The 14,308-nt window shown below is 41.5% G+C and overlaps 1 protein-coding gene across 1 annotated transcript in view; it reads left to right on the top strand.

Moving 5' to 3' along the window:
* fut8b (fucosyltransferase 8b (alpha (1,6) fucosyltransferase)) overlaps nucleotides 1-2,692 on the top strand; it is a 99,211-nt gene extending 96,519 nt beyond the window's left edge. Inside the window, exon 10 of the mRNA XM_004550460.5 lies at nucleotides 947-2,692. Coding sequence (XP_004550517.1) covers nucleotides 947-1,285 — 339 coding nt within the window. The 3' untranslated portion in view covers nucleotides 1,286-2,692. The remainder of the gene's footprint in view (nucleotides 1-946) is intronic.
* Nucleotides 2,693-14,308: the final 11,616 nt, after the last annotated feature.

Below are 14,308 nucleotides of genomic sequence, written 5' to 3'. Positions count from 1 at the left end.
CGTGGAAGCCACTGACTTATTTGCAAACACTTGCTAACTACCAGCCTTTTGACTTTAAACAATGTAACACAAACCAGAAATGTAGCCAGCACATTTTAAAAGGCAAAACTTTTATTTTGAAGGGGAATTTTTCTCCATCTCTGGTTTGGATCATGCTTATCACAATTTCACTGGTGTGTTTGTAGAGAAGTCTGCTTTTTTTCATTCAAACTACAGGCGAGCGTGCAAATCTGCTAGCAAGCAAAGCAATCACGAGGAGGTTTGTGCCAACATGTCAGGGAATACACATTTTTCCATAGCAACCAGTGGTTTCTAGGGAGTTGCTGACTGGTCTCTAGGTCTGTGTAATAGAGGCTTTACCAGGTGATTTCCTAGCATAATACTTGCAAACCAGACTGGGAATTCACATTTTCTGTCATGTAGTGACAGTAATAGAAGGATGTTCGTGGTCCGGGAGTCTATAGTGATTAATGGACTCCACATCAACAAGCTGTCGTTAGCTAGCATTGCTCACTATTGACACCATTGCAGAGCTGAAGCGCCACGGCACTCTGGCGCAAGCATTAAATTCCTGTTCTTTGCTTATCCACAAATTAATGCTCCTTACACTGAGATCAGTCCAAAGTCGGTGAGAGGCACCTGAGAGAGTCGGTACACATTCATAAATGTGCTGTAGGAATAAAAAGTCAAAAGTCAAAAATGTGAGGAAGCTGTCGAATTTATCAGTGTGAAACGCTTTGATAATCAGTCATGTGGTCACCAACAAACACACAGTTCCCATCCATAAGTCACTTACCATGTTCTATGTCTCTTTGGCTAGGACTGAAAATGTATATGTCGAAGTCCCTCTTTGTCTTTCAACACGATTATCACCAAGACGGCTTGAGATCTTGAGCATGTATGGATGTTTCTATAAAAATAACACCTGGCTGTGCTTCTGTTTCAGGTCTGCCGTGTGGCTTATGAGATTATGCAGACACTGCATCCAGACGCCTCCTCCTTCTTCTACTCTCTGGATGACATCTACTACTTCGGAGGTCAAAACGCCCACAATCAGATTGCCGTCTACCCCCACCAGCCCCGCAATAGCGAGGACATTCCCCTGGAGCCCGGCGACGTGATCGGCGTGGCCGGGAACCACTGGGACGGCTACTCCAAAGGCATCAACCGCAAACTGGGCCGCACCGGCCTCTACCCTTCCTACAAGGTCAGAGAGAAAATCGAGACCGTGAAGTACCCGACGTACCCCGAGGCAGACAAACTGCTCAACTCTCAAAATAAGTAAAAGAAGAAATGATCGAAAAAAAATTAAGAGAAGGAGTGAGGAAAAAAAACATGTAGTCTCCGATTCCAGAGAAGGAGGCTGCTTTTGTACAGAAGAGAGAGGCGTACTTAGTGCGCTAAGCTGAGAAGAAAAGAGGAAGCCTGTACCCAGGGGTGATAGGAATGCGAATGCACTCTGTGTGTTAATGCGTGAGCGTGAATGTGTGTGTATGTGGGAGAGAACGCGTGTGCGCACTTGTGTAAATGCCTGTGCATATGTCAGGTCATGGAAGACTTGCACCCTACCACTACTCCCCCGCCTGACGTTCTGATATCGGGTCCGTAGACATTTAGACGTGAACATTGATTTTAAATAAAGCAAGAAAACAATTAAAAATCTACACAACTGACCGAGCTGTCTCTCTCCCGAGACGGCGCCGGGACTACTGTAGAGTGAGCTTCGAATCAATGACTGAGGAGGAAAAAAATGACAAACTGGAAAAGAAGTGTTTTGATTTTTTTTTTTTTTTTTTAATTTAATTATTTTCAGTGGTTTTGATTCTAATCTTGCCTTTTTTTGTTGTTCGTTTTCTCTTGTTTTTGTTTACTGAATGTACTGGACCCTCTTCTCGCCACGCTCACCGCACCTACACCCCTCTCGATCCCCTTCCTCCTTTACCCCTCTTACTGTGCTTCCTCCATCTCGTCTCTTCACGTGCAATTAATTTTACAATACCATGTTGTGCTTTTATCAAGTGTCTTTTTAAGGTCTTAATTTTGTATGTATGGGGCTTGTGCATTGTGTACTGTACTGTGTCCGTGTGTGTGTTGAAAGAGAGGATGAATGGGTGCGATCAAAGTGTGCCTGTGTGTGCTGTTTAAATCTAAGGGGCCATGTCATGACCAGGTGCCTGGTTACTGGTGAGCAGTTTTTGGTTTTTTTTGTTGTTTTTTTTATTTCTTCCTTCCCCGAATGAATGTTTGTGCAGTTGAGACTGGCAGCGACAGTGGGGACTGTCCTCATCCCCTCAGAACAACGGGGAACGCCAGTCACTCCGCCGGTAACGAACAATGGTAAGATTATGTGGAGTGTGGTGAACTCACAGTGCACGCGCACAGACACCCACGCAGACACAAGAGCCGTCCCGGGGCTCACCAAACGAAGCACTCCACTGAGATAATGTCCTTCTCGGCATCTTTGCTGTTTCTTCTGTCCATCTGTTTTTCTTTTTGTTTGTCGTTTGTTTTTTAAAATTTTAACATTGCTATTTTAAAATAAATGAGGAAAATATGCCTATGTTGAAAATAATAATGATATGTCATATCAAAATTCCCCATCATGAAGGCTTTTTTGTTTTTCATAACTTATGTTCTTGGGCATTGTCTTTGATAACCACAGATCGAATAAACTTGAGAAACCAACACTGCATTTTTCCCCCCTCTGGTCTGGTTCGGTTCACCATCTGCTCCTCCGTCTCTTAACTCTCAACAAGCGCTTCACTCAATCAGGCTAAACATGCTTCAGCTACACTGCACTCATTACAAGCTGAGAATCGAGGCTTCATATTCTGAAGGGCATCCATCCATTTTTCGAGAGCATAACTCATCGCCCGAAGTTGATCTTTCAGTATCTCCGTTAAAAAATTTTTTTTAAAAAAACAGGAGAACCTTGACTCTTATCGGCGCAACTTGTGCTGAACATTGGGGGGGGGTCAAGATCGCTGTCTAAGTAAATAAATAAAATCTGGGTAAATTCCCAGATGATTAAACATGCAACTATTTTGCTGGTAATACCTCAAATTAGTGAAGAAAATCAACAGCCTATTTATGCAAGATGATTCATAATTTTATTGAGGGGGTTATATTGGTTGGGTCTGATTATTGGGGGGGTCATAACCCCCCTAACCCCCCTGGAAGTTACGCCCCTGCCAACTCTCAAAGTCAGCGGTCTCCAACCCCCGGGCCTCGGACCGGTACCGGTCCGTGAGAGTTGAGGCTCAGGTGTGAAATGTATGGTTTTCAGGGTTTTTATCGGTTTTCAGCGTTATTTTGTTATCGTTTTTATCGTTCACTCGGTTTTCTTGGGTCTTTTCACGTGTGTTATGAATAAATCTTTTTTTTTTTTCGATACTGGTACTAGTTTTATTTTGTTGTATTTATCCGCGACACCTTAAAGGCCGGTCCGTGAAAATATTGTCGGGCATAAACCGGTCCGTGGTGCAAAAAAGGTTGGGGCCGTTGCCCAAAGTGATATCGTTTTGGAACCCTCAGATTAGAGCCAACTCCTAACTTCAAAAGCAGCAGTAGTTTGTTTTATAAATCATTCAGCAAGAGAGTGAATTTATTTGAGTCATTTCAAAGCAAGAACTCTTTAAATTTGTCTTTTGATTTACATTTCAAACTGAACACCAAGATCACTACCTTCACAACTGAGACATTGCCATCCTTCATTTAAATATAGCTTGTGACAGCTACATGACATTTCTGCCCCAAATGCCAAACAGGTTTCCCTGTGGGCTCACAATGTAGGTACGTCAGCGAGGCATTCATAAACTTCCTGCTCTTGTCTGCTGTCCTATTTCCTACTTCCTGCGTGTCTAAATCGTTTATGATCTTGTTCTCTGTGTCTTATTTATGGGCTGTCTTGTTACTTTCTTACTCAGGGGGCTCTGGGAGTTTCATTACAGATCCCTCTTTAATTTCGACGCTGATCTGCATGCTTCATTGGACACCCATAAGGAAAGCCGTGGTGCTGGTAGAGATGATGAGCTTTTTGGTACGATTGAGGGAGAATGATAGTTTTATTGCTTTTTTTTTCCCCCCCTCCCCCTCCAACGCTTGACAACAATCCACAACCAATTTAGCCCACGTTGACAAGGCGTTCACAATGCACATGCAGTGTGCAGCAGTTCATTGAACATCTCTTTTTCCCTGGAAAAAGAGTCCCTCGTGGGCTTTATATAAACGCAGCTAACTGGAGGGCACTTTAATTAAAATACACTCGTTGCTGTCACAGTGGCCTGTAACAGTTGTTTAAGAGAGACGTTAGTTCAGTTAATTATTCTGTTAATTGGCCACCGCTCCTGATAGAAAGCGTTCAGATTTTGCAGCAGGCAGCTTTCTTTCTCTGCACTTCTGGTGTAATTGTTGCACGGCTCTTTGAAAACACTGCAAGGCCATTTGTGTACCCCCCACATGCAGTTGTGTGTTAAAAGGGAAATTTTCGCAACTGATTACCTTACTCGGTTCCAAATGCATGCGTTTTCTCCACAGTTCCAGCATTTTTTTTTCTCCCTTAGACTAATAGAGCAATATTCACACAAACATAGAGTTAAAAGACAAACTTCCTGCCAGTCGTAAAGAGACCCCCTATCAATGTGATTACACTGCAACAGATAAAAACCAGAAGCATAGAAAACTGTCCTCACTGACAGCAATTCTGAGTTATGAACAAAACGCTAACCAGAGCGTCCTAATATGTAAGTTTGTAGGTGACTGCATGTACAGTTCACCATAGAAAGAGTTCATGATGTTAAGGTACAGCTCATGGTAATGGCAGTTGTTTAAAAGAACAACTTAAATATCTAAAGTTCATAACAATTCAACCATACCTGGATATTTCACTTTCAGCATGAAAAAGTGAGCACCTAAGTTGGTGGAGGTCAATACCTGCAAATGGAATAACATTTTCTTTCTGTATATTTCTGTCTGGACCAAAGAAATTGATAAATCAGTCCAACATTATTTAATTATATTTATAGAGCGATAAAACCGAAGCCTCTAAACTGTTCAGTTACACTAGTGTAAAAATAGGTTGTCAGGCTTCTTTAGGAATAACTGGTAATTGCCTGCTCATTCAAGTTGGTTGCCCAGAGGTTGAGGTTGTTACTGGTTGCAAGGCAATTGCACAGTTCACCTGGTGTGAGGCGACCCGTCTTTAAACCTTAAAACTGACTCCAATCTCTCTTAGACAAACTGACAAAGGTTTGCAAATAATTACCATCTAATTCATGTATGTATTATATTGCCATTATTATTGCCAAGCACCGATGTCATTTTACAGTTAAATTGCTGGTCTGCAGCAGCTACAGGTTTATTAATTGGATGGTTTATCGACCCCACGAGGAAATTATTGTGTTACAACAGCAGGTTTTATAATTGCCAACTTGACCTGATTCAACCGCAGACTGATAGCAGTCGGCCTTGGTGCTTTTTTCCATTTTTATGTCTTCTTGACGCACCAAAATCATTCTGTCTTTGAAGCAACCATTGCAAGTTCATTGCACACGGTTTCAAGAATTTCATCCTTGCCTCGGTCTCCAGTCATCATTTTCTCTTGTGTGACTTTAGCACAAGAGGAAGAGACCATCAACAGAACGAGGCTCAGGAAGGGGAAACCATCTGCCGCAACTTGTTGGGCTGGCGAGAGGAACAAGATGACAGAAGAAGAAGAAAAGACTATAAAGAGAATAGACTTCAGAGAATAGACAAGCATGATCCTTGCCATGCATAAAATCAAGAGGCTAGTGTGTCGAGCATTTAAATCAGACAAGCTCGGACTGGGAAAGCTTCATTTTGGCTCTTGCTGATCTGATCTCAAGGACTTCGCATTGCCCTCTTTCTTACAGTTAAATGACCTGAAGGTGACGATTACTTCAGAGCCAATCTGGTGACTGATAACTCTTGTGATTGTTGTTTCAAAAATGTGAGCCTACCTTTTAAGTTTGTGGGAACAGACTGGGATTTCAATGTGGCCGTGTAACTGATGGAATTCATATTATAGATAAGTGGTTTCCCCGTCGCCTTGTGGAATTCTAATCTTGTAAAGGGCAGCTGAATTAATTCTGACTGACTCATGAAAAAAGGGAGAGGGAATGGAAATGATTATTGTAGTCCAGGCTGGCTCCAATCAGTACTCTGTTGGCACAGCAGTAACAAGTGAAGTCTGCCCCACGGTAGCTGGCCCACATCAAAGCTGAGGGAAGGAACTCCAACTAGAAATGGTCAGGTTTTTACAGGGCGAAGACTGTAGGTGACAATCTTTCCCATCATCACTTTAAATCAACTCAGCAATTAGCATGGGTTTGGATTTTATTAGCTCTGTTTTTTTTATTTGTTTTTTAACCCAGCTGTTATCTCACGTCACTATGAAGCTCATCCTATAAAGCTGTTTTTTGGCACGGAGCGGGCTCAGCTAAAGTGGTTAAGAAACACATCATGGCTCAGAGGCACAAAGGCATTTTATTTGGCACATGTGCTGCACTTCGCTATGATCCCTGCTGTGAATGCACTAAATCAGTAGTTTTAATGGAGTGCTGACTCACCGGAGACTATATTATTTGGAAAATAAAAACCACCGCAAACCCTGGCATCTTATTTATATTTATATACAGCACAAATTATAGGTTTTGTTATTTTTGAAATTGTTCTTATAAGATCAGTTTAGCAGGTTCGCTCTCCTTCTGAGGCTGATGTTAGGATAGTAAGAAAGAAATTTGAAAGGATTTATTACTTTGCTTCACTGCTTTAGTTGTGAGAAACACTATCCTTAGACCAGGACAGTCTCAAAAGTTAGACATATTTATTTGTTTTACGTGTTGTTAAGTGAGGCTGTTTTGACATTAACTGATCAGGAATATTGCCTGAATCCACTCCCTAGCGTTGGTGGAGAAAGAAATTAACAGCAGTTGTTGTCGTTGAGTTGGATGGATGCGATGTGAGCTGATGAGCTCACCGGATGCCGGTTCTGAGGAAAACTGAAGATGAATGAGGCAGAGAAGAGTTTCATCAATCTGACACTGAAATGATAGCTGACAGCAGCAGAGAAAGGAATAGTCTTTTAAAGATTTGATTGATTACTCTTAAGTCTCTTCTTGGCCGGGCTTCCCCACCATTACCACCACCACCAAACTGTGCACAGCCTGAAGTCCTCCCACAGGAACCTGCTGGCTGTTTCCCTGTCTGGCTTTAAGACTAAAGTGAGCCAGGTCTTTGACTGATCTGACAGAGGAGCTCGGGCTCATCAAAGCGCTGTTCTTTTAAGTTATCTTTTAAAACTCATTTTTATCCCTTTTCTTATGAGTGACATTTTAATATTTTTTATTTTTTATTTTTCCTCCCTGTATCGCTGTGCTTGTTTGCTCTGAGGGGTATAAAGCGCTGCATAACCCTGAATTCAAAGGTACTATATGAATAAACGTTATTGTTACTATTATTAAAATAAATGGCTCAGAGACAAAGGCAGTGGCAAAATCCATTTGGTTTAACTGAAAGAAACAATGTGTTCGGGCTTTTCAGGAGATGACTTGGAAGCAGGTGTAAATCCATAATGTGAGCATCAGGATTCCTGATTGTGATGCATTGTGCAAGGACAAATATATATATATATATTGATATATATGACATTTTCCTGTTGCTGACAATCTTCAACTTTACATATGGTGCACTAAATTTGGTGATACTAGATTTAAAGTACTATACCTGTAAACCTCCATTTCGTATTGAGAGCGGTGTGCTGATTTTTAGTTGAAAATAAAAGCAGAACACTGTTCACAGCAAGTTGTTTCACAAAGAGCACAGCTGGTCTGAGAGCTGGGTTATGCCACAGATAATTGAGCTGCAGTCGCTCGACTCTCTGTTTCTTCCTTTGTTGTAAACCAGTCAAAGCTCTTTGTTATACCAGCCACATGAAGACAGAGTGTGTTATTAGCAATGATGTCATAATAATGCAGAATAATGATGGCTGTGGATCTAATATTGTTATTATCGTGTACAATGGTGTTTTAAAGGATAATTGTGGTTTGCTTCAGCTTCGGTCTTACGATAGTTTATTAGTTTTGATCGTTAACTTCATCGGCGGATTGTTGTAGGTTTAGCTGGGAATGTGTGAAACTCCCTCTGATAGTAAAACACAAGTAAACCCTATCATTACAGAGCTCAGCCTTCAAAATGCTTTGTTTAAGGCTGTTTTTTTTTACCACTCTTGGCTCTGGTATTAGTGAGAATAGTTATCCTTAATGTGGTCTTTTCAGCCATAGCTCTCTCCATCAGCCACACCTCCCTTCTGCTCAAACTTTGGGCCAGATTTACTAACACACCCCTCCAGGGCAAACTGGGTTTTGGGCAGAGATGGGCAGTAACGCGTTACTTGTAATGCGTTGCTGTAATCAGATTACTTTTTTCAAGTAACGAGTAAAGTAAGGGATTACTATTGCAAAAACGGTAATTAGATTACCGTTACTTTCCCGTAGGAACGCTGCGTTACTAAAACCGTGATTTTTTTTTTTTTTTTTTTTTGCGAGAATGTCTCATGACAGTGACGTAAGCGAGTGCGACGTTCGTGACAACAGCTATGTGCAGATCAACAATGGATCATATATCGAGTGCGGGAGAGAGTATGAGCGTGCAGCGTTTAAAGCGTGGAAGTACTGACCTTACTTTGAGTTTGATTCCATAAAAAGTGACAAAAACATTAGCGTCCGTTGTGCGTGGGAAGAAAACTTTTTACAGGGGAAAAAAACCCTAAACTTCCAAGCAAGCACCGAGTGCGCAACGACGTAATGGGAAACTCACAGAGAAACTCGCGGATTCTTCAACAGGACCGCTAGTCTTTGATTTTATTTATTTTCTGCTGTGTTTTACTTGCATCTATTTGAAAGAGTGAGTGTAAACACAAAAAATATTTTATTTTATGTGCTGGAATGTGCAGAAAATAGGTTTAAATGTTAAACTAATTTCTTCCAGTCAGAGAATGTTGCATATAATTAAATTTTTGCTTGATGCATAAAGTTAAAAGATTAAAACTAATAAAACAAGTTTTAAAAAGGGACTTTTCCATTTGATTACATTTTGTATGATGCAGAAAAAGTAGAATTGGGCTGAAAGATCTATCACTTTATCACCTATTCAGGTTGTAAATGGTGTTTTTAAAAAGTAACTAAGTAACTAATTACTTTTGAAAATAAGCAATCAGTAAAGTAACGGGATTACTCTCTGGTGGAAGTAATCAGTAATTTGGTACTGATTACTTTTTTCAAGTAACTTGACCAACACTGGTTTGGGGGTACAAAAAGTACTGCCTGTATTTTCAAATAGAGCGCAGTGACAAGATTGCGTGGAGGGAAAACTGTAACTGTAACTGACCCTGTTGCATATGCATTTCTGGGAGTTCCTTTCTCAAGGTGTAAAATATAGGTATTTAAATCAGTCAAAGAAAGCAGATGGACTTCTTTTGTTTCATCCGAGAGGCTTCTTCAGTTCTTCGATTACTTAAAATAGGTTACATAATATGCTGAGGTAATGTGTCACAATGGTTTCACCAGAAACACCTTGGCTCATATGATGAGGCACATGATTAATAGTGGGTCAACGACCCTCTTAGGGGGCAACCCTCACTAGGGTTTAAATACCTGGGACTCTCCATCATTTGATTTTTAGAACAGAAGATGAGAGGTGACACGTCTTCACGAAACAAAAGAAGTCCAGTGCGTTTGATACAGTGGTAGCTGCAGAGATTTAAGAGCACATGCTAGAAGAGTGAAATGTTTCTCCACTTGTGTCAATTTATTTGTGGTGCTGGATTAAAACATGATTTTTAAAAAAATCTAAAAAAAAGTCTTATTTTTTGTGCTTGCCATTGAAATGAACTGACTGCACCTGTGTTTCAAAAACACTCCCACTTTTGTAAATTACCCGTAAAACTAATCATGCCTGTTAGTGCTGTTTTGAGATTGCCCACGGATGCTATTGTGCCCCATTTTGTAAATCTGGCCCTTTGACTTTATGAAGGGCAATCAATCTGAAAAAAGTAGGGTTAGGGAAGAGGGGTAGCTGTAGCTAACATAACGGATTTCATGTAGAGGGTGATTTCATATGAGAGGAATCATGCATTGCTACCCTAGCAGGTCAACAAGAACAATACGGGGCTGGTGTTGAGCATAGCAAGTCTACTTTAAAGCAAAGAGTGAAGCTAAATTCTCTGCTCCAAATGTGCTTAACTGCCTACAAACAGCTGTTAACATGAAATGTTAACCATCCATCCATCAATCATCTGCTTATCCTATTCAGAGGAGGGAGATTGAATATCTTGGGCAAAGGATCATGTTGCATATGCAGAAGCCAAAGAAGGATGCATTTAAGGAGGACGTGCAGGGAAGTGGTGTGAAAGAGAAGGATGCAGAGGATAGAGTGAGGTGCAGGCACACTATCCTTTGAGACAACACCTAAAGGGAGCAGCCAAAAGAAGGACATGATCCACTTTGCAGTGTGAAGCCCATCCCAGCTGTCATAGGGCAAGAGGCAGGGTACTCCCAGACAGGTCATCACAGGACAGTTCAGCAGTGTTAGAAAAAATGTAATGCTTTCGTTAATGTTTAGATTAAAAAAAAAACCCCAAAAAAAAAACTTAGGCCTACATAAAACCACAGAGAATGTGATACAAGAAAACACTATGATGAGAATTTTAATTGACCTGTTGCTTCGGAATCAAATTGTTTGCAGCAACTTAAATTAGTAGAACGTCTGTGCTGCACTTTTCCTCATTGCTCCCTGTTACACATCCAACAGCAACTTGTACATGTTTAATCACAGGGCCATCAAGGTAATCTAGCAGCACCACCTTTTTCATTTTTCATTAAAATGTTTGTTTGTTTGTTTGTTTGTTTTTTACTAACTAACAGATGTGGAATAGGAAAAACAAGGCTCTGCTTTAGGTTTTCTTTAATTTTTATTCCGATCTTTTGCTCTTCCTTTTCTCTCATTCTTTAGCATTTGAACTCCGTGTCAGCGCTTGCTTTCTTATCTGAGAGGAGGATAAATAGAGAGAGATCGGCCCTGAACTAAAACTTACTAAAGCGATGCATGTGAACACAAAAAACAGCCTAATGAAAGATCCTTTATCTTTCAGTAATAACACACTCTGTAATTAACTGCCATGGCCGCTGTGCCTGGATTAGACTGGTCAATCTCTTGGCTTGTTCACAGCTTGTAAGTTCAGCTTGAATTCTTGCCATTTTTGGACTTGAAGTATCGCTGACTACAGTGCAAGGGGCTACGGTGTTATCAAAACCAATCGAAGTGATGCTAAATCTGCACCGTATTCAATTTTAAAAAGTAATCTTTTATGCTATATTTCTTCTTGGATAGTGATGTTACATCTGACAGTAAACTAATGGGCAGTGTGTCAGTGGGACGTCTGCTGTACAGCAGAAAGAATAATGTTCCATAGGGGGATAAAAAAGAAAAAAAAAGCCACTATCACATTGTGTGTCCACATGAAGCATCCTGCAGCAGCAGTGGAGAGAAGAGCCCAAATCTCACGGTCCCCGCCCCGCCTCCCCCTGCTGCTGCCTGCGGGGTATAGCCTGCTGTGATGACCATTAGCGTCTGGCTGAGGCTGCAGGAGATAACAGGTGATTTAAGGCCCTGTATCCCAACACAGCCAGAGAGAAATGGCCAGTTGCTGCTTATCTCCCCCTCCGCCATACTCCACCCACTTTTACATTAGGCTCCCCTATTCAAAGCCATCTGTCTTCCCAGTCAGGGTTTGATAAAACCTCCTGCGTACTTCACGAAGGGGGAGGAGCAGGAGGCTGAGGAGACACACGCCGCCACTCCGCCTGCATACTTATAAACACAGCAGTTCAGAGGAACACGGTCGAAGTCGACAACGCCACACTGGCTGAATACTTTATACAAGCTGACTTAGAGCCTGGGGCGACACAGTGGGACTCGACAACAATAGAGGTGCGCGGCACACAAAAGATACTGTACCTGGTTGTAAAAAGAGAGACCTGAGTGTGTAACATCACCCTTGGACTAATTGCAAATCAATGGCCTCGGTAAGATGAATGTGGTAGGGATAATAATTGCCTAGAGCTGCAGTACATCAACCATTCATGAACAGTGGCATACACCCATCACAGCACCGTCAACGAAAGCTGCAAAGATGTTATCATGCCTCAACAGGGAAAAAAAAGAAGCATATGAGCATATATCAGCGATGGCTCTCTATCTCTGAGTAGTGCAGTGACAATGACAGAAATGTCATTTCTTCTGATTGCTCGGAAAGCGCCGCCATGTCTGTGGACTCGTGGTTAAATCTTAATGCCATAACATATTGTTATGCCTCCAGCTGGAAAAGGGATTACTTCATCCCTTTTGGACGTGCATATATGAGTAAATATCCGCTGTCTTTAGGGCACAAAAGAAAAATGTCTGTTGTCTTAAGGAAAGCGCAGAGAAGATCCAGAGAAGATTGGACGTAAACACACAGACAGCTAAATTCAGATGTGAAGCAAGGGTTGTATAATTGCCTAGTGTTTGCTAGAGAGTGATATTATACCCCTCTCGTCAAAAAAAGTGACAGGTTACTTCCGGAGCTCATTAATTATTCATGAGCTCCGGAAGTCCGGAAGTAGGAAGTAATTAAATTATCCCCTAATTAAATTAGCCCCTAATTAAATTAGCTCCGGAAGTCCGGAAGTAGGAAGTAATTAAATAATAAAAATATGATATTCATAAAAATATGATATTCATAAAAATATGATATTCATAAAAATATGATATTCATAAAAATATAATTGATTATTTAGAAAGTTTCTTATATATCAAAATAGCATTCTTTTATTTCTTTAAGCAATTAAAAAATTTATTTATTTTTTTATGCTCAAAAAACGCCATCTGGTGGTGGGTCAGTGTGTGCGCGCGCCCACGCGCGCCCGAGGCTGTGTGTCTGGGCGCGCGGGGGCGCGCCCGTGTCTCCGGACCGTGCTCTCTCGGGCTCCGTGCTCATGTGTTTAAAAATGTATTAAACCATATTAAAATTGTTTAGTTAAACTTGTGCTTTTGTAACGTTCAGTATGGCCACAAACACATGCTGCATGCCTTGGGGGAAAACTTTATTTAGATTTATATGCATTTCTAGATTTAGAATAAAACTCATACTCAGAAAAAACAACTCGCGATCCCCGCAGCCCCCTTAACCTAATCCTTAGATACATAAGCAGGGAAAACTCCTTAAAAATCCCTCCGCTATTTCTCCAAAACCCTACAATAACTTGTTAGGGTACCCCCTCTATTCCCAAAACCTTATATTCGATAACAGGGAAAATCCTGAAAAAATCCTTAGTCTTTTTTCTCAAATTCAGCGCCCCGCGGCTCCCTTCATGCTCAGCCAAACAAAGCCAAAACTCCTTTTAAAAATTTCTCCGCGATTTCTCCAAAACCCCTAGAATAACTTGTTAGCTACCCCTCTATTCCCCCAAAAAAAGCGCTATAATCCAAAAACATTGGGAAAGCTCCTTACTCTTTTTTCTTCAAAAACTTGCCTCTTGCTAGCTACCTCTAAAATTCTACGCAGAGTCTAAGTTCTACCTCGCTCTTAATCGCACCGATCCCGCAACAGCTTCCAGAGCACAATTTTTTCCTGCTTGTTCGCTCCCCGCTCTGGTCCCGAATGCGCTGCTTACCTCGTTTGAAAATTCCCCCCTTAGACCAACTCCGCCTCACTGCGCCCCGCTGCCAATCACATAACCCTTGCACCGCTCCCTTCGCACCCCGGTTAGCCAATCCGCTCCAGGCTCGATTTACCTTCTCAGCCATAGGTTAATTCACTTACTGGCATTCAGGATAAATAATCTAACATTTCAGCTTAAATTTAACTGTTTTTTTCTCTCTCAGAAAAAACAAGCAAGCTTTCTCTTTTTTCTCAAACAAGCATGGCCGTGAGACCTACCAACCTAACGGTGCTTTCTCAAACTCCTGTAAACTGCTACAGAGCTTCCGCCACGGCGTCTGAACTCAGAAGACTACATCTCTGCAGAGTGCAGCCAACAGCATCGGCCAACCGTTTGGAGCAAAGATTCAGCCTCAACAATGGCAGGTTTTGGGGTTATGCCTTCAGCCTACCACAGAGTGAAATCTTTTTCTATCAGCTCAAAGCCGGTGAAAGTTTTGGACCGTTAACACCGCGAATCGCTTTTACTAGCTCTGACTGGGCGGTTATTACACTCATTACCACCCCTGAAATAGAGAGAAGCGTGCGGGA

This window comes from Maylandia zebra, linkage group LG15 (assembly GCF_041146795.1).
Source record: "Maylandia zebra isolate NMK-2024a linkage group LG15, Mzebra_GT3a, whole genome shotgun sequence".
NCBI lineage: Eukaryota > Metazoa > Chordata > Actinopteri > Cichliformes > Cichlidae > Maylandia > Maylandia zebra.
The sequence above is the reverse complement of the archived record's forward strand: the minus strand, read 5'-3'. Positions and strand labels throughout refer to the sequence as shown.